Source organism: Chinchilla lanigera, unplaced genomic scaffold (genome assembly GCF_000276665.1).
Source record: "Chinchilla lanigera isolate Chin_1 unplaced genomic scaffold, ChiLan1.0 scaffold00114, whole genome shotgun sequence".
NCBI lineage: Eukaryota > Metazoa > Chordata > Mammalia > Rodentia > Chinchillidae > Chinchilla > Chinchilla lanigera.
In genome coordinates this window covers 4,007,449-4,034,028 of record NW_004955515.1, presented here as the reverse complement: position 1 = coordinate 4,034,028, position 26,580 = coordinate 4,007,449, and the positions used below count along the sequence as shown (strand labels likewise).

Sequence of the window (26,580 nt, the reverse complement as noted above, 5' to 3'; positions counted from 1 at the left end):
GAGTCCTGACAGTGGTCCCATTGGACTGAGGCTGGCAAGTCTGAAGGACAGGAGGCTGAGAAGAAAGATCTCATTCAACACTAGTACCAAAGAGCTCTGGGAAATCATCTTATGTTTCTAAGTCAGTGGTTCTCAGGGTGGTTCCCTGTGCCAGGCATTGGGTTAGATAGTTCATGCTGGTTCCTGATGTCATCTTCTGTGTGCTGGTTGCATCCACAAACGCAGTTAGCAAGAAAAAAAGCTACCAACATCAATGCTTTGTTCGGACTAAGTATAGTGCCATGTGCTTTCTTTCACATGGAGATTTGAATGAAACAACACAACTCTGCTGTGTCATTTCTATAGCATCAGATTCCTATCACAGCTGAGAAACCTCAAGTTCAAAAGTATGATGCAAATATATCGTGACATTTCTACAACAAATAACGTGCAAAAACGTGTGGTATAATTACTGACATAATTATTTTCTGCTTGTATATAATGGAATGAAATTACAATACCTGCCACATTTCTACCTTCTTTTTCACTTCCTCCTTTTCCACAGACTCATTTAGGTTTGCCAGGGCTTTGGCTGCCAGTATTCTCCTTGCTTCTATACTCAGTTCAGACTGCAAAGTAGAGTGTGGCACTGCTTCAGACAGATCTTTGCTGTCCTGAATATCAGGCCCAACCAGTACCTGTGCCCTGGGACTGGATCCACAGTCTAGAGGTCTGCAGTGAGTCTGGCCCTCCTCCTTGACTGAGCCAGGGTCCCAGCCACCATGAGGTTCACACTGAAAGTGGGCCACTTGCTGGTGAGAGGGATCTGGGATCTTGGAGACATTTGCCAAGGTGGGTGTAACTGGTTCCCCGGGATTGTGTGAACCCAAAACACCCACAGAGAAGGTTCGACTCCGCTGTATTTCCTTTGGAATGTCGTTCTTTTGGCAAAGGGGTGATCCATCTTCTTTGTGTCCCTCCAAGTCGCCACACTTAGACTGGTTCCAGAAAGAAAACGTACTGCGAACCAATGCTTCCTTACTGAGATCCAGCTCTGGAGACAGTGGGATGTAACAGTGGCTGCTGGGCTTCTGCTGCTGGAGGTTGTGGCCCAGTAAGTCCTGGGCAGGCACTGTCCACGGAGTCTCCCCTTGCTCGAGAAGAGCCTCTGCCCTCTTCAAGTCCGAGTCACTGTAGCTGAGCCGCCTTTTCAGACGAGTCAGGGGCTGAAGGCACTCAACATTCCGCCTCTTCCAAAGAGGATCAAATTCTGGATCATTGCAAAGAATCACATCTTGATTCTCAAACTCTGCTGCCACTGCAGTAGAGCTAAATGGGTCAGCTACGTCACTGTGCTGCCTCAGTAACTTTTTATCCAGGCGCATTGTGACCATCTCAGAGACAGTCTTTTCAATTTCAGCAGAAAGTCCAGACTCTTCCAATCCATCCTTCATCACCACTGGCCTGTTCTCAGCCAAGTCCAGTAGCAATTTGCAAACTAGGTGGATGATTTTTGGCACATGTTTCAGAAGTCGTGCCTCATAACCATGAAGTAGATGACGCTGGCGAATTAAGTATTGGGCTAAGGTGACAGCATGTGCTTTGGGGTCGCAGCAAGAGAAGATATTGCGGAGAGGGGTCAGAAACTGAGTAAACTCCCGTACACACAGCAGCTGCCCTCTGGTTTGTATGGAATTGGGCCGCTTTGCCCGCACAAATATAATGGCTTGATCAGCGGTCATTCTTGTTGCAAACACTAAATAACATGCTATTAGAACACCTAAACACAGAGGAAGGGAAGACAGATAAAAGCGTATGGTTTTGTTTATCACTCTTTGATGACAAAAAACTTGAATACCTGTTAAGACACCGTATAAACATGTGAAACATAAACATGTGAAGGACAACTGTAATACTTTGTAACTTTTTGTACAGGTGTTTATTATTGCACTCCCTTTTCATATAGATTTTACTTGTACCTCTGGGTGGCAGTCCCCCACCACTCAGCTCTGTGCCCTAGAGACGGGCTAGCACAGAACTGGCAGGTGAGGATGGGTGGAATAGGGGAAACATGACAGAGAGAGCTGAGGATCTGATCCATTATGGTCATGAACATTAAGTAAAAGGCAAGTGACTCACAAGCTCAGGAACATCTTACATATGAAAACCAGAACCTCTGAAAATTGCATGCTCTCTAGTTTGTGGTAAGGTATAGCTTATCTTTCTCACTGGGACATGGAAGGTCTTTACTGTGATATCTTGAGAATTATCACACACATTGTCCACGAAGAGTGACTTTTCTCCCTAGGATGCTCCACGGCAGGTGCGAAGTCCCTAACAGGCACACAGGTATACAGTGGACGGAGAGGGGCTGCTGATGATTTGGTCATATTAAACCACAGGAGGGGCTGGGGATTTAGCTCAGTGGCACAGCACCTGCCTGGCGAGCGCAAGGTCGTGAGTTCGATTCCCGGTACCAGAAAAAAACCAAACCAAACAAACAAAAAACCCCCAAAAACGGTATACATACTAAACCACAGGACAGTGAAAATATCAACCTTATGGCCTTTGTTTTTACTCTCAGATAAGCAGTATAATGATATTTACTGAATTTTTAAGTAAACTCACTGCTTTTTATATGGAATTATATGCACAGAGAATCTTTCCTCCACAATCATAATCCTTACAGCTATGGATATAAATTTGACCCTGGCAGTTGTAATGTAGCAAATTACTTTTCACAAACTGAAGTTTCTTCCACTCACATAATTTGTAAAGATTTTAAAAAATAGCAAATGTAAAATGCTTAAAATATAGAAGGTGAAAATAATGCCTGCTATCTTGTCACTTTATTTAAAATACATTATATATTAAAATGAAGTGATTTTTTTCCTAAAAAAAAAAAAAAAGAAAACAGTGGTCATTTGAGTACTTTTAAATCTGTTTAAAAAGATGCATTTTCAGGCCTAAGTTATTGAAAAATATTCTCATTAATATTAGCATATGGCCTGTTATTTATGATTTTCATTTGACTCCAAACATTTCTCTTTAGAATTAGGAAATCTTACTCTTTTTTATGTTTAAGTATGCCTAAAGAGAATAAAACCACTTCCTCAGACTTACCTGTTCGGCCAAGTCCTGCATGACAATGGATGGCTACTTTTCCTTCTTGTAAGGCAAATGTCATTACTTTCACCATATCTAAGATGGCAGTGAGAGATGCTACACCATAATCCTTCCAGCCAAAATTATAGAAATAAACTAGGCAATAAAAAACAGAAAGGAAAAATGAAATTAATATACAGAAATAAGTATTTGCAAAGACATCTGAAAAAGATGAGTGAATTCATAAAAAGTATAAAGACATAAGGCATAAATATTTCACTGGATATACAGACCTAAAATAATAGGCTTTTTACATTTCTACTATGTTTTAACTATCATTTATCACAAAACACATTCTATATTAAGACATTTCTTGCTGAAACTCAGCAAGGAAGAATTATGAAAAAATAGAATTACAAATTAATAAAGCCAACGATCCACATTAAAGTATTAAAGTTACTAAGATATGGTGACAAAGCATGTATTTTTTCTTTTTGGAGACAAGATCTCACTAAGTTGTCTATGGCCTCAAACTCTTGATCCTCCTGGTTTAGCCTCCCATGTGCTGGAATTACAGGTATGTGCCGCCATGCCCTGTAAGCTCACACTGCTGAAGCATGGAAACACATCTAAATGACTGATGGACTGCTAAAAATAGTGTATACAGATTTTCTACCTAGGGGAAAACAGAAAGCTAAATACAAGCTTAAAAATAAGTTCCAAGACTGTGTGTTTATCCTGTTCGGCTTGCTATGAATAACATGTGCCAAATGGATTCCATCCCAAAGCTCCTGTTACTGAGACGCCTCCAGGACTGTCACAAGAAGTATTCCCAGCATCCTGCTGGAGGCAGGGCTGGCTGCAGCCAAAGCATAAGCAAATCCATCTCCCAGCCCTGGCTGCCACTATGAGGCTGTGTGATCCTGGGCAAACCAGTAACTTTCTAAGCCTCTGTGGCTTCACGTGTATAACAGAAATAAAACAAATGTGTTACACAACTCCTGCAAGGGTGACATGAGATAACCGTGTCAGACACACTGTAGGGATCAACTGAATGGGAGTCTTATACAGCAGGTCCCCTCCCAGTGGCTCTCTCATAGGAAAAAAGAAACCTTGTACTTGCAACACCAATACCAAGGAAGAATGCTAGCAGCATTTAAGGTCAGAATCATCCCATCTTTATTTCCTATAAGCTCTGCTACTTTGCAATTGATATTTATTTTTATTATCTTTTTAACCTGAAAGTTTAGAAGACAAAAATCTTTGAGCACTCTTCTTGATAATTTCCAAGGAGGGTAAGTGGGAGATAACTTACTGCCAGCCTCCATGAATGCTTCAGGAAGGTATGAAAAGCCACTTTCTTGTTCCAGAGAGTTCCCACAGCTAGCATGTTCACCAGGCCGCTGCAGGTTGATGATTGTTTTTATGCCATGACTTAAAAAAAAAATTAGTCATATCAGAAGATGGAGTTTAAAAAAACACTTTGGGCATTAATAAACATTATTAACTGCTCTCAAAACCTTAAGCTCTTCAATATTTTAAAAATTAAAGCATATTTTCATTTATATCTCTCCTTATTTAATGAGGACAGATATTTATGCAGGAGGCACAAGCAATGTAAGACAAAACAGAAAACAGTTTGCTCCCCACAGTGTGAATGACACATTTACCTGAGGAACTGCTCAATGATGTGGTACTTCTGGAGGAGCTCGGAGGATGGACGAGCCATGGCCAGGATGCTGTCAGTGACCCTGCAGGGAGGGGGGAACTGGTGAGAAGCACGGAAACCACATCATTTTTATCTCAAAGACTGAGAGGTGAATTTTTTCTATGATTTCAACAAACCTGTAAGAATATTCTTATACAAATCTGGCTTCAATTTTATAACATGATTAGCGTTCTAAGAATCTAGCATCTTAAATTTCTGAAAAAAAAGTCCAGAACATAATGTATTTATGAACTCTGATGAAATATCTCCAAAAACTCTAAATAGATTCTAGCAGATATAATGGAGAAACCTCACTAGTGGCAAAATTAATTACAGTATCTTGATTAATTAGCCAATGGTTAAGTGACTAAACAAGGAAGGCCAACCTAGAGGCACTCTGATTACTCAGTTGAGGTCACCTGAGGCATTAAATGGGGATAATAATGCCTGACTCAGAGTTGGTGTGAGAATTCTGTATGATATGGATATAAAATCTAGAACAAATCTTGGCCTGTGGTTATGAATAAATATTGAGTTATTATAATTTAGCAAAAAATATGGGCTCTGGAATAAGTCAGGCCTGGCTTCCAATGCTGGCTTTTCTCTACCTGTGAAGCAAATTAATTAATCTCTCAGGAACACCAATTGAGTGGCACTAACAACTCAAGGGTTTTATGAAGATGAGTGAGAATTTTAGAGCTTCTACCAAAGTGCCTGCCCTATAGCCAAATAGATATTTATGAACAAATGAATGGACACAGGCCCAGTAAAATATTATCACTTGTCAGGCCCCTGGCTTTGCTCTATTCCTTGTCAACTTCTCACGAGTGGCCAGGTAGTCTATTGCAAGTTGCAGATCACATGAATCTCACAGGAGTAAGAGACATTAGATTAGCAGGGCTGGATTGAAAAGATACCTCCTGCCTTGTAACAATGTGTAAAATTTAATATGGGCCCAAAAGGTCTGGGATCCCCCAAATTTACCAGTACTTAGCAGAAAATGATGAGAGATATAATGTCAAAAACAGCAGAGATGAAAAGATGTACAAGATTTTGTCAACAATAGAGTAAAACAAGTAACATAACTTTAAGCTGAACTACTAGAAATCTACTTGTCTGACTATGCCTCAGGAACAATATTTGCTTTTTCATACCATTACAGTCACAATGACAGGTCTCAATATAAACTATGGAGAACAAAAAAGACAGTGGACCCCAAAATGTGTTACTACAGACATACCCAGCAAATCCAATACAAAAAAGTACAGATCACAAGTCAGATAAGTATCTAATTTAAAAATGAGCTTTTGCTATATAAAATAATTCAATAGTGAATTCTTCTAAGTGTGTTTCAAATGTAATTTGATTATCAGAATTTTTCCAGCTGTCACATCTCAAAACCAGTTTATTGTTACTAGTGAAAAGCAGTATGATTCAACAATTTTAATTGCACTTACATACCAGAAACAATGGCAGCATTTTAGGTTGTCTGCTGAGCTGACAACCTGTGCCACTTCTATCAAGGCAAACAGGTGTATTTATGTGAAAATATATCCTTTTGCACAGAATATAAGAACAACATAACAGACAGGCTGAAGGTTACCTGCAAGAAACTGAAGAACTATATATGTACCTCATAATTTCCTCAAAGTTATAGCTGAGCATCTTTATTATTTCCAGAAATTTCTCAAATTTAAGAGCTAATTACTGATTTCTTTTAAAAGCAAATCCCTATGTTTTTGACTAATTATTTCCATTTTATGGACGAGAGACTGAGGGTGAATAGGCCAGAGTTCCAGATGGTTTAGGCAAAGCCAGGGGGTGAAAGTGCAGTCCCCTGACTTCAAAGCCCAGGAGACCCCTTCCACATGCACTGTCTGCCAGTTCCCATGCATCTTCCCCTTTTATCCTGAAGAGCTGGGGAGGACCAACAGGACCCTTACCAAGATGAGTAAACCCCCTTAATGGCTTGCTCCTGCTCGCTCCACCGGGTTGGGTTCTCGTACTTGCATGCTCTACCCCCACATGCCATGGAACACGCCATGTGTCCAGGGATAACATGCCGTAAACGTTCTCCCACTTTTGTGTACTTTGGTGTTGGGCGTCCTGTATTTCCTGGAATACGGAAGGAAAGGAAGAGTCAAAATCCTACTCTCCAAATGCAATGGTTGCACAGGAAATAGCTTCCATTTTCTCTCAGGACAGTAAATCTTGAGACAGTGCTAAATGCTTTTCATCTAATATTTAAAAAGCTTTCACATACAATAACCTCCACACATTATATGGGTAACGAAAAGGAAGAAAGTGCAAAAGCCAATCTTTTACAAAAGGACAAGTTTTGTTCCAAAACTACATTTTTAAGTGAAAGACAAAACAAAAAACATCCAATCATTTTTTATGTCCTCTTACATATCTATTCAAATTCTGAGCATGACAGTAAAAAGTGTAACGTAGAATTGTCAATACTTAAAAAGGTATAAACACAACACAGCCTATTCACATTCCTTAAATCTAGTTACAAAGGTACGTCTATCAGAAGAAAGAGAGCTTTACTTTTTCTCTCCGGGAAAGTTGGGTTCCCCTCTGGGCGGCTGACAGAGGACACTGCCACCATCACCTGAAGAGAGGATGAGGACAGCAGCTTTGTGGCAGAGCCAGAGCCACGCCGAGCCTGCTGCAGCCTCACGACGGGGTCTGAAGTGGAGTGCCGGCGACCCTGAAGAAATGAGCTGAGGAAATGCACGGCTGAGGGTCTCCGGGACACGTCCTGTACCTGCATGGTGCTGGCTCCAGGAAGGCAAGAGTTGGAGGCAGGGAGAAGCTTGCTCAGTGAGCAAGTACACTGAGACACAGGCAACCTTCTGCATGATCTAAGAGCTATTCAGGATAGGCTGATTCGTTTCCATAGTGACCAACAAAGAAACTACTGATTCCCACTTAGAGCTGAACAGCAGAAATCCTACATGAATGGATTGTGTTTTGGACAAATTGTTCAACTATAAGGAAGAATAATATGCCTTTTAAAGAGATTTTTTCCTAAACCTTGATTACTTCATTTTGTTTCTCAAATGTACTTAAAGATCTAGCTACTCAAAGAATTACTTTCAAATAATTGTAATGAATTTAGAAAAATGTCTTTATGATGTAACCATTGCCTTTTACACATATTAAGATGTTTGTTTATTTATTTATTTATTTATTTATTTAGTCTCTTTGAGACAGGGTCTCGCTATGCATTTCAGGCTGGCCTTGAGCTCATTTTGTAGCCCAGGCTGGTCTTGAACTCGCAACAATCCTCCTGCCTCAGCCTCCTGAGTGCTGGGATTACAGGTGTGGGCCACCACGCCTGGCACATATTAAGATGTTTAAAATCTGCTATTCCTTCCTTTGAAAATTTTTTGGGGTACAGCCCTTTCTACTTTTCTTTTAAACAAGATAGGTAAAATACTAATTGTAATAATGTGGGATAAGTTGGGTACCATATAACACTATTAAGACATCATTCAATCTTTCAGAACAAATATCCCCTCTGTTTTCTTGCTAGAATTACTGAAGAAACACCTGAATAGACTAAATACATTTTTAGAGAAGATAAATTAGCAGAAAACACTTCGTTTCAAATTTTATTTTCAGAATATGAAAACCCAGTTCTTGGTAATGCCTCTGTGGGGTAATAACTGTTAGTTATGAGTAACTGAGCAGCCATGCCTCTCAAAAACTCAATTCTTTGCCTTTTGTTGCCATGGAAGAGAAAAACTTTAATGTCTTGGTGGAGGCATATGAAGAGAATTCACTACAGTATCACATTTTTAAAGAGCTGGATGAGGGGGAGGTAGCACTTTGAGGATAAAGGATATAAAGAAAAAGAAACATCAACAACCACCAATGTGCTCATTGTCCGCCTCCTCCCGTGTTAATGTCAAGCCACACCCGCGCTCACTTATACGCTTTCTCTTGTGCTCTCTGCCCAAATGGTATTCCAGTTGTGCAGAAAGGAAACAAAACTCTTGCCATACTTGGGGCTCTTTTCTGCTTTAACTATTACTAACGCTACAAGCAAGCTGCTTTAAAAATGCCACCCCCATTTCCTCAACAATATGTACTTTTGTCAAGTAAGACACACAGAAGCCTAGTGTGGTACCCAAATTCCTATGCCATGTATAGTATTATGTTCTTACTCTGTAGTATACAGCGGTGGAGACCCTCCTCCCCAACCAGAAAGCACAGCTTTCCTGTCAGAGAAATGGCATAAGGAGTGTTCTAGGCAAGGGCAACATGGAAAACGGCAGTTCCACACAAAGGAAGGCAGAGAAGATATGGATGAGGAAAGCAAGGCGGCATGTATGACAGGAGGCCCTAGACGCTCCATCTGAGGAGCTGTGTGAGCTGCCTGGGACACAGGGAGTCTGTCTGGGTTTCCAAGTAGGTCCCTGTGCTTCTGAGTGGGCAGCACTTGGACAGCCCTGAGTAACAAGGATGAGCTGACAAGGACAGAGGCTCTGGGGATGCAGGATACTTTTGGTGACACTGGGACTCTAGCTCAAGTGACTGGCGAGATCCTGCAGCTGGTTCACACAGGACTCCAGCAAAGAGGATGGGAACAAGCGGCAAGCTCCACTGGAAACCAAGATGGCTAAGGCGATGAGGAGAAGTGGTACAGAAGGGTGTCTGGAGAAGGAAGTCACAGGAATTTTGTTTCCAGTTGTACTAAAAATAAAAACAGTTTGCTGAGGGCTAGGAATTGTTGGATCAAGGTAAGGAAGGATGGTAGATAAATCACTACAAGAATAATTTCTTCTGTGAAATCTTCGGGAATGTGCTGATTAAAGTTACTGTACAGTGAGTGACCCTGTGTCAGGGCCTAAGGAAGTTCAACTTGATACATACACGAGTCTCCTGGGCAAAAGCAGGCCTCACAGCATGCCTGCTCTGCGTGCTGACAGTGGGGTGCTGGGCATGCACTGTGCATCCATCTGGCAGATGAAATGCAACGCTGGGCACCTCCGGGCATGAGAGACAGGCACGTAAACCTTCACTTCCTCTGTTGTCTGAAAGACTGCTCCAAAACTGTTCCTTAGCAAACTACCCAATTCATAGCACAACTCATTTTTTAAAAACTACCTTTATTTCTGTCATAGAAAGCTTTACAAAGGGAGAGGCCTACCTTCAGAGCTTTCACTGTACATCAGCCCCATTTCCCTTCCCCAAATTGATCATGTACTTATGGATTTTCTTCACATTTGCAACTATATTGGATATGTATTTTTCCTGCTTTTTTTCAATCAGTACAAGAACATTTTCCCATTTTGTGTTTGCCTTTTCATAAGTTTTATTAAATGGAAGCAAATGACTAGGACACATTAAGTTACTGCATAAGTTTACATAATTATTCCTTATTTGTTTGACACTGAAGCTATTATCAATTTTTATTTTAAAATAAGACATTCAACTCTTCAAGGCTAGAACCTTTCTAATTCTATGTTCTTCCTTCAGTAAATCCCTGTGGATGGTATGACTGGTGAGCAATTATTTTTCAAAATCTCTATTTTTATTTAGTTGAGTTTTTAAGTTTTAAAAACCAAGTATGGGGGCTGGGGATTTAGCTCAGTGGCACAGCGCCTGTCTGGCAAGAGCAAGGTCGTGAGTTCGATTCCTGGTACTGGAAAAAAAACAAAAACAAACAAACAAACAAAAAAATAAAAAGCAAGTATGAAGAGTCAGAAAGAAGGAACACTTTTAGCAATTCAACATAGGATTTTTTTTTTCCTTTCTTCTGGAGTTAGATACACATCATTAAGATAAAGGAACATTATACTGTCTCTGAAAATTTTTGTACTAATTGCCTTTGCCCCAGCAATCTCATCATCTCTACCACTTTTTGCCTCCTAAGGACATTTTTATCCATAGCATATTGCCAAAAAGAATCATGTGAACAACTTTAAAGGCATTATTTTCCAATTCTTAGAGTAAAAGATTTTATATTTGTACCAAATTGGTCTTTTATATTCTCTTGAAAATACTTTTTAATTTTGCGGGTCAAATTATGTTTGTCTTACCACTTAAAATCAATTAAAAATTTAATTTAGGATGAGCTATCAATTGCTAGTGATGAACTGTACAGGCTCTTATACATAGCATTTTAATATTTATTGGAAATTGTCAGTAGGAAAAAAATAGACCTATTTAAAAATTTTGTGTTCTATTTTGTTGCAAGCAGATTTTAATTTTCTTTCCTTTTTCTTTTTTTTGGGGTGAAATGGTTTTTTATGAAGGCTACAGAAAGCCTTTAAATGTTACCACCATAAACTCTACTCATTTCCTTCCACTACAGTTAAAATTTATTTGCAGGTTACAAAAACCAATAGTACTGTTGTTTTTTCACTTACCTGCTAATAACCAATCTATTTTTTCCCTCTTCTGACAATGTGTTTTTCTAAACAAGTACTAAGGAAAAATATGTTCCATTTTCTTCATTTTATGACCATAAAATCAGAGGGGACTGTGTCTGAGTTCCTGTTTTAACTCTTCTCCCTACTTCTAAATATGCAGTCTCTGGGTAAAAACCACCACCACCACCACCACCACTACGCTCCAAGAGAGTCGGAAAACACTACAAAAGGAAATCCACATGATTAGTCCTGTATTCTGGGGACTACTGAGATGTCCCTGTGTAAGAAGTGTGAAGAGGATGGGCACCATGCTGGTTGTCTCCAGATCAAACACTTTTGTTGCCACTGGTCTATTTATAGTCAGACAATCAGACAGAACACTTTTGGAGTAACAGTTACGGAAACAACAACATACTGGTCACTGCAAATGCAAAATTATCCACACTTGTGATAACCACAGAAACAGTAAGCCTACTAAATGGTTCAATCAATGAGTATTCGGCCTTTTCCTCTTTAATTTCTAAAAGTGGGAGGTGGAAACTGAATATCCTTAACAGGTCTGAAATGCCAAGCACTGGTGACTTCCACTCTCAACTTTCAGTAAGAGCTATTCCTTCTTCTGCAAGCAAATTCACACATCTCTCGGGGGACTGGAATGAAGGTCCATTTACTTAGTTGTAGGTTCATTTCCAGGAATCTCTCTGTGATGCTGACTTTTCAGCCTTGAGTTTTCTCTTTTTTGTGACACTTCTAAAAAGCAATTAGTTGTTCAATTATTAAATAGCACAAAATGTTTTCTAAAATTGAGTCAAAATTCATTATTCCATCAACTGGTTCTAGTTCTTCCTTAAACAAAAAGCAAAAGCATTTCTGTGACTTGCAGGGTTTTTAAATATCTGAAAAAAAAATTTTCCAAGACTTTCCTTATTTGAACTAAATCTTCTATTTTTTCAAATGGTCATATTCTGTGTCATTGTTTCTAGACCTCTCACTATAATTCCACTTCTTCTGAGGGCCCTTATTATCTCCCTAAAAAAAAAAAAAAAAAAAGGCTGACTGCAGCAACCATCTTTGTTACCTGTCCCATCCTTAGCCTGTTTGGCTCCCGCCTCCACCTTCAGCATCCACTGAAAACAGCTCCTGCTCAGGTATCCAATGATCTGTTTCAAAGAGGGCTCTATAGTTCTCATCTGACTCAACTGCTTGGCAGCACACAACGTAGTTGGATACTTTAAGTTTTTTAAGTTTTGAGGGGATTTAATGGGTTTTTATTTTGAGTCAATCTCAAATTTACAGAAAAATTTAAAACATAGTTTTAAAATTTAAAAGTTATTTTTTTCTTGAACTAATGAAGTTGCAGACATGATGCCCCATTACTCCAAATAATTTAGTGTGCAATTCCCACAGAGACACTCTCAATAATTCCCCCAAATCAAGAATTATGATTGAGGCATTACTATTGGTTTTCTATTCCTCAAGCTTCACAAGTTATCACTACAGCACTCTCTGCAGCCAGAGCCCAGTTCTGGCTCACATGTAGCATTTGTTGTCCTTTACTTTTCATCTGTTTTACTCTAGGACAAGCTCCTCAGTCTTTGTCTTTGATGACTTTGACACTTTTGAAGAGTGAAGGCTAGTTATCTTGTAGAAGGTTTCTCAACTTAGGTATCTGTTTCACTGTGGTTAGATTCAACGTCTTGGTATTAGAAGAAAATGGTATTTAGAAGGCATTTATCTGTTTGTTAGGTATGCTCATTGCTATCAGGGCATTGTTTCCAACAGGCCTTCCTGGTGGGCAGAGTTGAAGAATACATGTATTATATATAGACATACATACCTACCACACATTTACATCTCTATTTCTTTATATATGTATTTCTGTGTATGTACATATATTGAAAAATCAAGGATTTACCCTATTATCAACTTCAACCCAACCTTCCACAGGGTTCCTCCCCATTTCCTCCCTTCTCATAACTCCTCTGACTATAACTCAGTGAGAACATTGGCTACCATGATCCTTAAAGAATTTACTTAACTGACCCGCACCATATAACCAGTCTCCCACCACTGCTGCTGTTGCTGCTCCATGCGGATGTGCCTCTCACCTCATTTGGCCCCTAATCCCTGATACCGCAGTTGCTGCCTAACTATGTAGATGCGCTCTTAATCCTGCTTGTATCTAATATCCCATCCAGGGTCATCCTGCCATGCAGGAACTCCCCTGTCCCGCACTGAGTTCTGACGCCCTGGGCCAGTCACCCTCAGGCTTCATCACTGATGGGCGCTTCTCATGCAGATCTCCCCTTCACCCTTTGTGGCCTCAGCACTGTGAGCTCACCCCCGTACCCTGGTGTGGATGCTGATTTTGCCTGACCCCACCTATTGGCATTCTTCAGGCAGAAAGGAAAAGATGAGGAAGAGGAGGTTCCTTCTTCTTTGTTAATTATGGCAAAATACAGACAACAAAAAATTTATTATTTTAACCCTTTTAAAGTATACACATTTTTTATGTTAATGTTATGCAGTCATCACCATGATTCATCTCTAGAATGCTTTTCATCTTCCCAATTTAAAACTCTGTACCTATTAAACAGTAACTCCCCATTCTCTCCTCCCCCTAGTCCCTGGCAAATACTATTTTACCTTTTGTCTCCATCAACTTAATTAGGTACCTCACATCAGTAAAATCATATAGTATTTGCCCTTTAGTGACTGGCTTATTTCACACAGCATAATGCCCCAAGGATCACCCCCAAGGTTCATCCCTATTGTAGTGTGTGTCAAACTTTCCTTTCTTTTTAAGGCATTCCATTATACATATATATCACATTTGACTCATTTATCTACTGATAGTTGAATTATTTCTACTTTTTGGCTATTATGAATAACACTGCTGGCATGAGTGTACAAATGTCTGTTTCAATCCCTGCTTTCAATTTTTCTCAGTATTTAGAATAAAATTGTTGGATCATACAGTACACTTTGAAGAACTGTCATACTGTTTTCCAGAGCAGCTGTATCATTTAATATTCATTAGCAGCAATATGGAAGGGTTCCCATTTCACCACATTCTGTAGTGGAATCTTATCCTGGTCTTGACTTCCATTTACCTAATGGCGAATAATATTGAGCATCTTTTCATGTGCTTATTTGGCCATGTATATATTTTTAAAAGAGAAATATCTGGCTTCTTTGCACTCCTTGCCTTATGAAGCTGCTGCTGTATCTGTCCTCGGCAGTCCCAGTGCTAGCAAGGGGACCCAGTGAGCCCACATCATGGAGAAATGTGGCTACACAAACCTTTCTGCAGGTGAATTTCTTCGTGATGAAAGGAAGAACCCAGAGTCACAGTATGGTCAATTCACTGAAAAGTACATTAAAGAAGGAAAGATTGTGCCAGTTGAGATAACTATCAGTTTATTAAAGAGGGAAATGGATCAAACAATGGCTGCCAATGCCCAGAATACAGTCTTGATTGATGGGTTTCCAAGAAATCAAGACAACCTTCAAGTTTGGAGCAAGACCATGGATGGGAAAGCAGATGTATTTGGTTGTTTTTTGACTGTAATAATGAGATCTGTATTGAACGATGTCTTGACGGGGGAAAAAGTACCGGTAAAAGTGATGACAACAGAGAAAGCTTAGAAAAAATGATTCAGACTTATCTTCAGTCAACAAAGCCAATTACTGACTTCTATGAAGAAATGGGGAAAGTCAAAAAAAAGATGCATCCAAATCTGCTGAAGTGTTTGATGAAATTGTGAAGATTTCTGATAAAGAAGGCTAACTCTGAACCTGAAAGCATCCTTGGAATCATGCTTGAATAATGCTTTGATAGTTGCTCTCCAACCCCTTTTCAAGGCAGTTTTAATCTTTCAAAATTACATCTCAATTAATGGCTAGAAAATACATAGTAAGACATTAAATTTTTTATTTTATTTTATTGGTCACAGGGATAGACAATGAATTCAGGTTTAACTTCATCTTAGCTATTTTGGTGCTCACAAAACAAAGGTATCAGCTAGTTCTTTGTTTTTATTAAAAATGACTATCCCTTTTATAGTTTGTGCCTCCTGTAAGCAAACTTTTTTAGCATTTATGTTATGTCCCTATAGTAGTTACAACATGACAGCGGGGCACAGTGGTCACAAGTATAATCCCAGTACTCGGGAAGCTGAGGCAGAAGGATTGCTGCAAATTTAAGGCTAACCTGGATTACATAGTTAAAGGCAGGCCTAACCTACATAGTAAGACCTTGTCTCAAACAAAACAAAACAGGTAATTTAACATGTTAGGGTTAGGGATTTCCACTGCCTTTTCTTGCAGGTTTCAAATTCTAACCTGTTAAGTGAACTTGTACACCAAATTTTAAAGGAACTTTTTGTGTAGTCAGTTCTTACATAACGTGTTTGGTAAACAAACTCAGAAAATGGATTGCTTGCAATGTTTTAATATTTATCAAATAACTGACCATTTCCTACAGAAAGATAAAACTTAGGTTACTATAGCTTGTGCAAAGTTGTATGACAGGTCTTTGATTCCAAGGTTTGGGTAGGGGCTACAAGGGATTGAGAACCTGACAGAATTGTCAGCTTTATTATGACATAATTGGAGGGTGTAGGGCAAGGATGACATCCAATGCCTGTGATCCTTTTGCTGTTACATAGTGTTATTCATGATTAAATTGATCAATACAATTCACAGAATCAGAACCTTGAAATGCATGTGCTGGATTTATGCTGAAATGATTCAGTTCTTGCATTAGTAACAATTCAGGTTTTTTGTTTGTTTCCCAGACTAAATATAGGGTTAGGGTAAAATTACAAAAGGCAATCTGGTGGTCAGATTTCCCATTTGTATTTTACTTTCTGGAATACATTTTTCATAGTTACTTAAGATTTAAAAGTCACTGCACTCTGGTCAGGAAAATAATAAATATATCTTATAATGCTTAAAAAAGGAGAAATACCAATTCTCAGTGTTGTACTCATGGTATATAAGGGAATGTATGTAATACGGGACACATAATTTTTAGGATTATTTTATAATATTCACCCAAAGAGTCAAATGCAGAAGAGTGCAGGAGATCTGTCCATGCACTAGAGACCCAAAGAATCCAGCTGAAGGCCTAGAGCCCATGACAATGTCTTATGCAAGTCTGTATCAAGGATCTGCATTGGGAATGTGTCAGCCCACTCAGGGGGCCCAAGAGAGATGTTCATGGGTGAGGTCCCAAGGTTAAAGAACACACGTGTGCAAGACATCAGCAACAAAGCAGGCAGCATGGAGCAAAGCAAATAGCCAGAGTGACAGCCACCTGTGTCTTTATTGTATAATTCTTAGACAGGTTGTTAGCTCATGTTTATATTCTTACATAATGCTGTAACCAGCGCATGCGTGTTTACTTGTGCTAAGTCATGGTTACATAACTGTATCCCACTGTGTGCCTGTGCTAGACAAGCAGGGTCACATCTTCAGGTGTCCTTAGACACCTCTAAGCTTTGAAGCAGTCTGAATAGTTCCCCACAGAAGGCCCAAAGGTCAGTGGTGGAAGCTAGAAAGTCTACACCAGCGGGATGAAGGATCTGTGCTGGCAGGCTGAAGGATCTGCACTGGAGCCAGGAAGTGACACTCCAGGTAAGGACTAGAGCGCTCCCAAAGAGAACTACAGACATCCTCAGCAACAGCAAGGACCGGAGATCCTCCAATGATGAAAACAGCTGAGTTCGTATCAGGAAAGCCAGTGTGACAAGCTTCTCCAGGATCAACAGCATGGTGATCTTCCCCTCCAGTTCTCCTTTTAAAGCTGTTGACAACAATTCTCAGGTGGACCTTCTTCACCCAGGACCACGATGATTCAGTTCAGCTGGGTATTACAGTTGACCATTAGTTAATTCACCACACTTGGTATTAAACCCTTATTAGGATAGAAATAATTTAACTGTCCATCAATAGATAAATAAATAAGTAAAATGTGATGTGTAAATGTTTGATTTACAGAGAATTTCTCCCATTCTAGAGGTTGACTTGCCATTCTGTTGATAATGCTTTTTGATGAATGAGTTTTTAATTTTGATGAAGTCCTAATTATTTATTTTTTCTATTGTTATCTATGCTTTTGGTGTACTTTAAAAAAATCATTGCCAAAGCCAAAGTCGTGAGGGGTTCTCTTGTGTTTTCTTCTAAAGCTTTCATACTGTTAGCACTTATGTTTATGTGTTTGATACATTTTATTTACTTATTTATTTTGCTTTTTAAAACTTTACTTCAACATAACTATGCTTACACAATAGACTCATATTGGTTAAGAGAATGCAATTAAATTTATTCTACACAATTTCAACCAAAAAGTTGGCACATGGTTTAAGATTTTAAAAAGGATTTGCAATCTGGTTTATTTTTATCTATTACAAATGTATAAAAGATCCTCCATCAAATGCTGCTAAAGAAGGCAGCAAAAATCTTGAGAAATATACCTTTGATTTGCCTCAGAAAAGTAACAAGTATAATAGCTATATGCTTTACTAATATTACATGAGGATTGTAAATCTACATAAACCAAGATTTAGACAATTTTTAAAATATGCTTGTCTTTTTGGGGGGGGCAGTGTACTGGAAATTGAACTCAGGACCTTGTGCTTGCCAGCAGATGCTGCGCTGCTGAGCTATATACATGGCCCTAATTTTTAAAATTTGAATTACCACTATCAGCTCACTTCATCTGTCAAGGCCAATAAGAGACCTCAGCACATTTAGCTTTTAAAGATTTTCTCATCTATGCAAAGAAGAAAATTAAGCTTCTTCCCCAGCTTTTCAGTCCAGAAGTGAAACAATACACTATGGACAAGGCACTCCTTCCACTGTCAGCATTTGTGGGTGGGGTGACATGAGATGAAGTCGACTCAGGTTTTCATTTCTGTCCACACTCACATGCAAACAGTCCCCAAAGTCAGTGAGCACATGACTTTAGAAGTGACTCTAAAAAATAAAAAGGCCCTTCTTGAAAGACTAGAGCACAGTATCAGCCATAGCTAAACAAAGCCTTATTAAAACAGTGAATTAAGCCTCAATAATAATAATAACAAAGGTTGTCCCCACATAAGCAGCTCTGACAAAAAGAGGAAAAAAATATAATTTAAATATCCTGAGCTGGGTGTGGTGGCACATGCCTGTAATCCCAGCACTTGGGAGGCTGAGGCAGAAGGGTCACCCAGAGTGCAAGGCTTGCTTCAGCTACAAAGGAAGTTCAAGGCCAGCCTGTACTACATTGTGAAACCCTGCCTCAAACAAAAAGGACAAAAAACAAAACAAAAAATGTTTTGAAAGTCAATGTAACTATAGGTTCAAAAAGTAATTGAGATACATTTTTATAAGACTAGCAAGGATTAGGCTTACAATATATTCTCTAGTACTTTAAATTTATCATTAATTACTAAACAACAATTTATAAATTATTTATTTTTTGTTCTTTTATCAAAAAGGAAATTGTAGCTTCAATTCTACTGGAGGAAGGGGGACTAAAATACAAAGATACAAACAGTTCCACATAAACACATTTTGCAAATGGAAGAACTTCCAACTGGACCAGAAGTTCTGATCATTAATGTACTTTATGTTGAAACAATATTTAGTAGTACAGGTACATGGTATTAAGGTTCAGAACCTAATATAGGTCTGAGAATCAAGTCCTTGTTTTCTGGAAGAAAGGCCTCAAATTCCAATCAATTTCTAGTAGCAATGTTTTTACAGATCAACTTAATTAACAAGGGGCTTTAATTTTAGCATTCTAGTCTTAAAGACTAGATTAGGAATTTGTTCAGTACACCAGAAAGCAAATTTCTTTCCTTTATACCATGAAAGAATACAAAGACGTCTTCCCCAAACAGATTTCCAGTGTCCAATCTGTGCTTAAGATGAATCTTTTTCAATATAATGTAAAAGGTAAGTTAAGTAAAATGTATCACTTCTCAGCCTTCTGGCTAAGATCAAGTGTAGTTAGGTAAAATGTGTTCATGAACATTAAATCTAGTCATTAAAAAGATTTAACTAGCTTTATAATTTAAGTTTTTTTAATTTTTTTTTTTTTTTTTTTTGGTTTTTCTCCGGTACCAGGAACGGAACTCACGACCTTGCGCTTGCCAGGCAAGCGCTTTGCCGCTGAGCTAAATCCCCAGCCCCTATAATTTAAGTTTTAAAACAAATATTTGCAGCTCGATCTCCTGCTGACAATGACTGTCACAGCTTAGAATTCAACATGTCATGCACACAGAATACACACCACTATCACACGACTTACTCCTTGCGCCTAGAAAGGATCTTCTGCTTCTTTAATCTGTGGCTTCCCAGTCAATTCCAAGTTCAAATACTTTTTAACTGAAAATTCACTCTCAGATTTTTAACATCTTATGACTATACATTAATAATGCTTGTCCTAATCTTTCATGGTGTACTGACAAAATCTGAACCTGCCTCAAAGAGATGCCCAGGTAAAGGAAAAGAAATGAAATATAAAGGGTTATTTTCAGAACACAGGAGGTCAGAATCCAAAATACCTTAATTGGGATCACATTTTATTTTACTACAGAGAGCAACTCCTAACAGTATGAAAAATCTTACGTTGGATTCTTCCACACACTTTAGCCACTGGCCACAGAATCTCCAGAGTTTTGGAGTACACACCCTTTTCATACAAAGTCTGCCATAGGAACATCACTTAAGGTCTCACCTGTAGCAAGAGGCTGTCATAGGGACAGCCAGGACACCCACTAGTGGGTGGAGATCCCTGAGCAAGTATGACTTAAAGCTAGACTCTATTCAAATTTAAAAGCCATTTTCACTGTATTCATAGGAAGGTGCAGCTGGCTTGCCAGAATTTGTACTACCTCTCATTATAGACATGTGGTATTAATAGCAGTGGCTTTGGAGTCTCACAGGTGACACTGTAAAACTTAAACAATTATGTCTCCCAGTCCCAGGTTTGCAATCCCCAATAGCTTTTCTTTTGATTGAATAGCCACATGGACACCAACCATCCATGAGAAAAGGATCCCCTAAGGATATGTAACACTACAATTACAAGTTAGCTATATCAGAACAGGCAACAGCAACAACCACCACCCCCACCACCACAAAAGAATCCCACAAAAAAACTTTGATTGGTATTTGAGATAAAAATTTGTTCAGTATGGAACCTAGTGGTTCATTCATTACAAAAATCATAACAGGGCTGTGAGTTTACTATATTCATTCAAAATAATTTGTACAAGATACAGATTGTGGCATACATAAGTGAAAATCAACATCAACAGATTGAACCTGTATGTTTCTTCTGCTCAGAAACATGCACACACTACTATTCTTCTAAAAAGACAATTGCAACAAAGAAAAAGATAACTGCTCCTTTGCAAACAAGACTAAAAGCATCTCATCAAAGGGGCCAAAATAAACATGCATACATGTATATAAAGTGTTACTGGTCAATGCCAACGCTACTTCTAGAAAAATTTTAATTGCATAGGTAAAAGAAAAACAAAAAAAAGATGTGCAACATCTTTAGCAATTAAAACATACCAAAAAACCCAAAACACCAAAATCACTATTTTGTGACGATTAACACAAACATAAAATATTGATAAAAAAATCAGGAAATAAATACCTGGACTGATACAATGTCCATTGTTGGGAGACTTTTTTCAGTTTAAATGTCTTTCCTCATCTCCAAAGAAATGTTAAAGGTGTTAACTTTATATAAAGCAGGCAAATTTATGTAATTTGCTATTAAGCAAATTTTTATAGAACTAAATAACAAACTAACAATAAACTAAGGTGAAACAGAAGACAGACACGGAGAGAACAATGGATGAGTTGTAGTTGCATGGAGCAACTGATGCTATCATGGCACCTGGGCCTTCTCATTTCCAGTGAGTATATCAGCTAACAGATTTGGGTCTCCTGGTTTTAGTACTCTAATTCCCCTTGGATTTTTGGGTTTACTAAAATTTATACACCAACAAATTTACTAAAATTTATATACCAACTAAAATTTTACTAAAATTTATAAACCAACAAGCACATAAAAAGCCCTAAGGAAAAGAATGCCACTTAAAAAGATCAATATGGGCACTAATTAAAGCAATCTTAAAAAGTTTTTTAACTTTAACCACCACTATAAACCAATATAAAATGTAGTCGCTCTTAGAAACTGAAAACTATAATCCTGTCCAAAGTTTAATTACTCCTGCCCTTTAACAGCTTGTCCAAGGAAGTACACATTAATTAAATGGCAACTGAGATGTTTGCTATAATCTATTTCCTTTCTAAAAGAATGATCATAGAAACAAACAAAGTCTCCCTCAGACACTTTGAACACCACTGGGCTTCCTGTGCATTTCTTACACTAGTCTGTGGAACAATTGGCCAAGCCCTGTACAATCCAGAATCATCACTACCCTCTGAAATGCTGTCACTTAGGTCACTTCCATCAAGACTGTGGATGCCTTTGTCTTCAACAATTTCCTCAGACTCATTTACTGTCACTCTAACAGGAGCCAAAGCCAGACTGGTTTTGGACACTGCTTCTCATTCTGCTAGTGGGGAGAAAAGCAATGGTGGAGTTGGTTTTTCACCCACCGAATCTTTACCTGGGAGATTCTCTGTTGTGTTCTCATCACGACCATTTCCATGTCACAAGGCTCATCTGAGAGAGTCTGACGTTTACCATCTGAAGTTTCATTCTCTGGCACACTCAACTTCAAGACAGAAGCTGAACCACTGGTAGATTCCTTGGGAGTGGCTCCATCAGCTACACTCTCATCGGCCTCTTCTGCTCCCTCTTTCTGCAGGGGCCTTCTATAATTCCTTGATCTTCACACAGTAAGTTTTGGTTTTCTGACTCCTTCTCCTTTCCCAGGGGTGATGATGGTGCTATGAGGGCTTGCGTCGGCCTGTATTTTCCTTCAGAAGTGGACTGTCTTTCAGAGGCACTAAGCCAACTTCATAAGGACTTGATCCTTGAGGGCTATCTCACTCTGCAGGTGGGGCTTTTCTTTTTTACAATCTTTTTGGGGAGACTTTTTGGGGATTGGCTCAATGTGAAGGAGAGGCTATACTGGAGGGGGCGACTCCATTAGTGCAGAGCCTTCCTGAACAGGCTCCATCTGAGAAGGCTCTGTGGGAAAAGGCGGCTCCTGAAGCCACCTTGGGGGCTGGCTCCTCAGGCGGAGGAAGCTCAGGCTGAGTGGGGCCCCTCCTCATCAGCCTGGCCTGAGCAGGCTCCAGGGGACTCTCTGTGCAGGCCCTTTGGGCACAGCCTCCTTCTGAGGTGGCTCAGAAGGATCCAGCTTGCTGCTTTTCTTAATTAATTTTTCAGAGCTTTCTTCTTTGTACTTTTTTTCACACAGGCATTTTGCTTTTTATTTTCTTCTTCACTGTCGCCCTTTGGCGTCTCCTGACCATTTTTGGATTCACTTTCTACCTTCTTTTTCAATACAGGTTCCTCCTCCTTATTCACAGGACCATGCAAGGACTTAGTTTCAGCTTCCAGTTTCCTTTTGCTGTTCTTGGTTTTACTGAATTATTTCCTGTATGCACATCTATCTCTTCTGTCTCTGGCTGATTTGTGAGTTCTGGTAGTCATTTGGATGGATGAGACATTGATGCGAGGATTTTTCTCTTTTGAAACATCTTTTTCCTCCACTTTTACAGACTTCTCATTTTTCTTTCCAGCTACAGCACCCATTTTTTGTCTGTTCTATTTTTTCATTGGTAATGCTGCTATCAGGCAAGTTAGCCTCTAACTTTTCAGTTTTCTTTAGTTTCACTTTTGAGATCCATTGTTTTATTAGGACACATAGCGTGCTTGGATTTGAAATGACACTAGAGATTATACCTCTTAGAAGCTGCATAGTCATATAAAGGGTAATTAAACTGCCGTGGGTTAACATGGAGCTCGATATGTTTTTTGAAATTGCTCTTATCTGCTGTTTTGCAGTCAGTGAGAGAATTAAGAGGCTTAGGATCACTGTGAACCACTCTTGAATGGTGAGTTACTGCAGGTTGATCAGAGGCCACATAAGTGTACTGATCCCATTTAAGCGGCTTCTCACCTGAGTGAGTATATATGTCTAGTTAGATGAGTCTTCTGAAAATCTGAGTAAGAACAAAGTTCACATTTATATGGGTGTTCTCCTGTATGAGTCCAAACATGCTGGATATAATTATTTTCTCTGTCTGAAAAGTAACTGCACTTGCCACATTTTCTTTGGAAACTGCTTTCTCAGGTGCCTCCTCCAATGATACCTGCTGATGGTTCTGTACGTGCAAATGATGCACTTGTAGACTCGCTTGTTGTCCCTAGCTCTGGTGTGTTGCTTCAGGAGAGTGGTGTTATGATCATACTGACTGGTGTTATAGCCACAGTGGATGGGGCCCTTGGAGAAATCTTCCTCCTCAACAGCAGAAGAGCCAGATCCCTGGCTTTGGCCTGCTTCTCTGCACTTTCTTCCACAAAAAACTTCTTGGCACTGTGACCTCTGATGTGATGCACAAACTGTTCTTCAGATTCTGCTTCATACGGGCATGGCTTACAGTGATAGGGTTTGGTCTTCAAGTTCTTGCACTTATCCTCTGCTCCAAGTGTTTCAGGAGGAAGATCTTTATTTGAACTGTAAATTGCAGGGGTAGCTAATGCCTCTAATAAAAGCTGCAGTTCTACAACACTGAACTCCAGATTCCTCAGTTCTGTGTTCTCTAATTCATTATGTTCACCTTTTATTTCAGAAGACTCTTCCAGTCCTTTTCTATCATTGTCTGGGAAGTTGTTATCCCCAACAGGCATCAATTCTGCTATCTGCCTTTCTTCACCAACCAGATAATCACAGTAGCTGGCATTTACTTCCCCAGTTAGGGTCACATTGGCCAACGTGATGAGCTGAGACACAGCCAGCTCAGTTCTGGAAAGGTTGTGTAAGTCATACATGTCATTAGGCAGGACTGTGCCAATGTTGCTGCTGCTTGTGAACGGCCCAGCTCCTCCAGATGCCTGCCTGTCACCTGGGTGGCCACTGTACTCTCAGCCCACAGTTCCTCCTGCACTCTCCCCACTCCAAGTACGGCCAGCAAGGCAGGTGACCCCTCCTGGCCTGGGCTGTTGGGCCTGATCCATTTTAAGTTAGTATCTGTATACAGTATAAGGTAAAGGTCCAACTTCATTATTTTACATGTGGATATCCACTTTCTCAGTATCAATTATTGAAGAGATTGTCCTTTGCCCACAGAATGGTCTTGGTAATCTTGTTGAAAATCATCAAATATATATATATATATATGCACAAGGGCTGACTTCTGGGCTATTCTATTTCATTGGTCTGAGCTGGTCCTTATACCATTCCCATTCCATGTTGATTAATGTAGCTAAGTTTTGAAATCAAGAAGTGGGTCCTCCAACTTTGTTCTTTTGCACAATTGTTTTAGTTTTGTGAGGGGTCCTCTGAGGTTCTCTACAAATTTTAGGGTAGATTTTTATTTCTGCAAAAACCACTGTTGTGATTAATCATTAATAGTGATTATAAGATCACATTGGAATATACTAACATCTTTTTTGAAAACATCACTGATTTAATTTTATTGATAAGTTTTAAATTTTTGATTTTTTGGTACTGAGAATCAAACTCATGCTTGTTAAGCAGGTGCTATACTGCTGAGCCGTATCCCTGGCTTAAAATTTTGATAGTTTTAAGTTTTATTGATAATTTTAATTAAACTTATTAAATAAAATATCTAAAACCAAAGGCCAAATTTTAGATCTCATTTAGTTGCTTATTCCATTCATATGTATTAAGTATACTATTTCCTATGTCCTAAATTTATCAAGAAACAAATTAAATCTGGGAAAATAACTGTTAAATTTGGTACATCAAAAATCCAATTTTGTTAACAGCAGCATGGTTTATTTTAAAATTCACAGACAGACTGCTTAATAAACTGACTAAGACGGTCAATTTAGAAGACAAAATGTAATCATTTTAGGAATGGACTATATGCTGATCACCTAGAATCTTGATTGGCCAAAGATTAAAACCCACAATACAGTAAATTTCTTTAATGTTAAATATATTATCATCTTTGAGAAATGCTTTGTTAGAAATATCTGTGACTGCAACACATTATCTTCTGGCATTACATCTGGAACTTTCATCACAATTAAGAAGCTGGCCAGGTTTCCTGTAAGTATCAGTATTTTATGTGGTCAAAAGCAGTTAATAAAAATCAGTTCATTTAGGAATATGCTTCTATTTAATCTCATCCTTTCCCAAAGTGTTTGAAGTTTTGATGTACTGATTCTGGTCTGTCTTTAACATAAAATGTATCTATGCTTTTGTAAAGTTAACACAAACTATAAACTGCTGACACAGTCAAGGCAAAACAGAACTAGACAGTTTCTTCAGTGTTCTCATCACTGAATTCCTACTTCTACTACCTGCAACAGACTGGCTGAACTACGCTTCACAGTTAACAAGTGTGAGGATATCTACCTATGGGAGCTTAAAAACTAATCTGCACAAAAGAAAAACTTTATATACAAGAAATTGTGTTTTTAAAATATAAAAATAACACATCACTTCTGTCATGATCACAACCTGACATACATACATACATACATATATATGCACATAAAGTTCTGATTTAGTCATTTGGACAGCTGTATCTTACATAATTTAATATGATAAATAGTGAGTTTTCACAATGACTGTAGCAATGCATATTCAAAATATTTCATATGATAAATACTGCGATAATCTCAGCATGTATAAATCCCAGTTATAACAATTTTTGCTCTATTTGATTAAAAGTATGTTGTAAGCAAGCTAATATTAACTGTACTAAATAAAATCCACAACAATTCAGGAATTTGTAGCCTTATATAAAGAAATTTAAATGTTCACATTATGACTATAAAAGCAAGGAACATTTACTGCCATGTAAGACTTTAAACTAAATACTGCATAGAAATGCAATTTAAAATGGCAAACTGAAATTTATACTGATATGCAAGATAATAAGGTCATCAGTAAATTTTACCAGCACAAGGTTTAACAAGGATTTAGAAAAGAAAATACATTCTTTTTGTTGGTATAATGGTATAAGTCAGATGTTCCAATCAACAGTCTTTGCATTCTGTCTCAAGAAATCAGGTCTGTTACAGTTTTTTAAATGAAATATATGAAATCTTTTCTCTCAGTTAAATCATAAGCAGGATTAATTTTAATATACCTCTTTGCATATTTGCTTTGTTGCAACTTCTTCCAAATTAGCACTGGCTGATAATTTTTTACTATTTACTATTACTTCATCTGTAGGTGATTGAATTTTTTTCGTTTTTTTTTTTTTTTTTTTTTT

At 38.6% G+C, this 26,580-nt stretch overlaps 1 protein-coding gene and 2 pseudogenes across 5 annotated transcripts in view; 1 reads left to right on the top strand and 2 right to left on the bottom strand.

Moving 5' to 3' along the window:
• The window catches only part of Ptpdc1 (protein tyrosine phosphatase domain containing 1), a 132,505-nt gene that overhangs the window by 10,971 nt on the left and 94,954 nt on the right, over positions 1–26,580 (bottom strand). For 4 of the 5 annotated variants that reach the window (XM_005408892.2, XM_005408890.2, XM_005408891.2 and 1 more), the window contains exons 3-7: positions 6,736–6,907; positions 4,755–4,835; positions 4,400–4,518; positions 3,103–3,240; positions 501–1,759 (exon numbers count right to left, since the gene is read on the bottom strand). In XM_005408892.2, coding sequence (XP_005408949.1) covers positions 501–1,759; positions 3,103–3,240; positions 4,400–4,518; positions 4,755–4,835; positions 6,736–6,907 — 1,769 coding nt within the window. Of the gene's footprint in view, positions 1–500; positions 1,760–3,102; positions 3,241–4,399; positions 4,519–4,754; positions 4,836–6,735; positions 6,908–7,345; positions 7,625–26,580 lie in introns of those variants that run through there. The other variant, XM_005408888.2, reaches the window with a different exon arrangement.
• LOC102004744 lies at positions 8,535–14,971 on the top strand (annotated as a pseudogene).
• Positions 21,309–26,464, bottom strand: LOC102004416 (annotated as a pseudogene).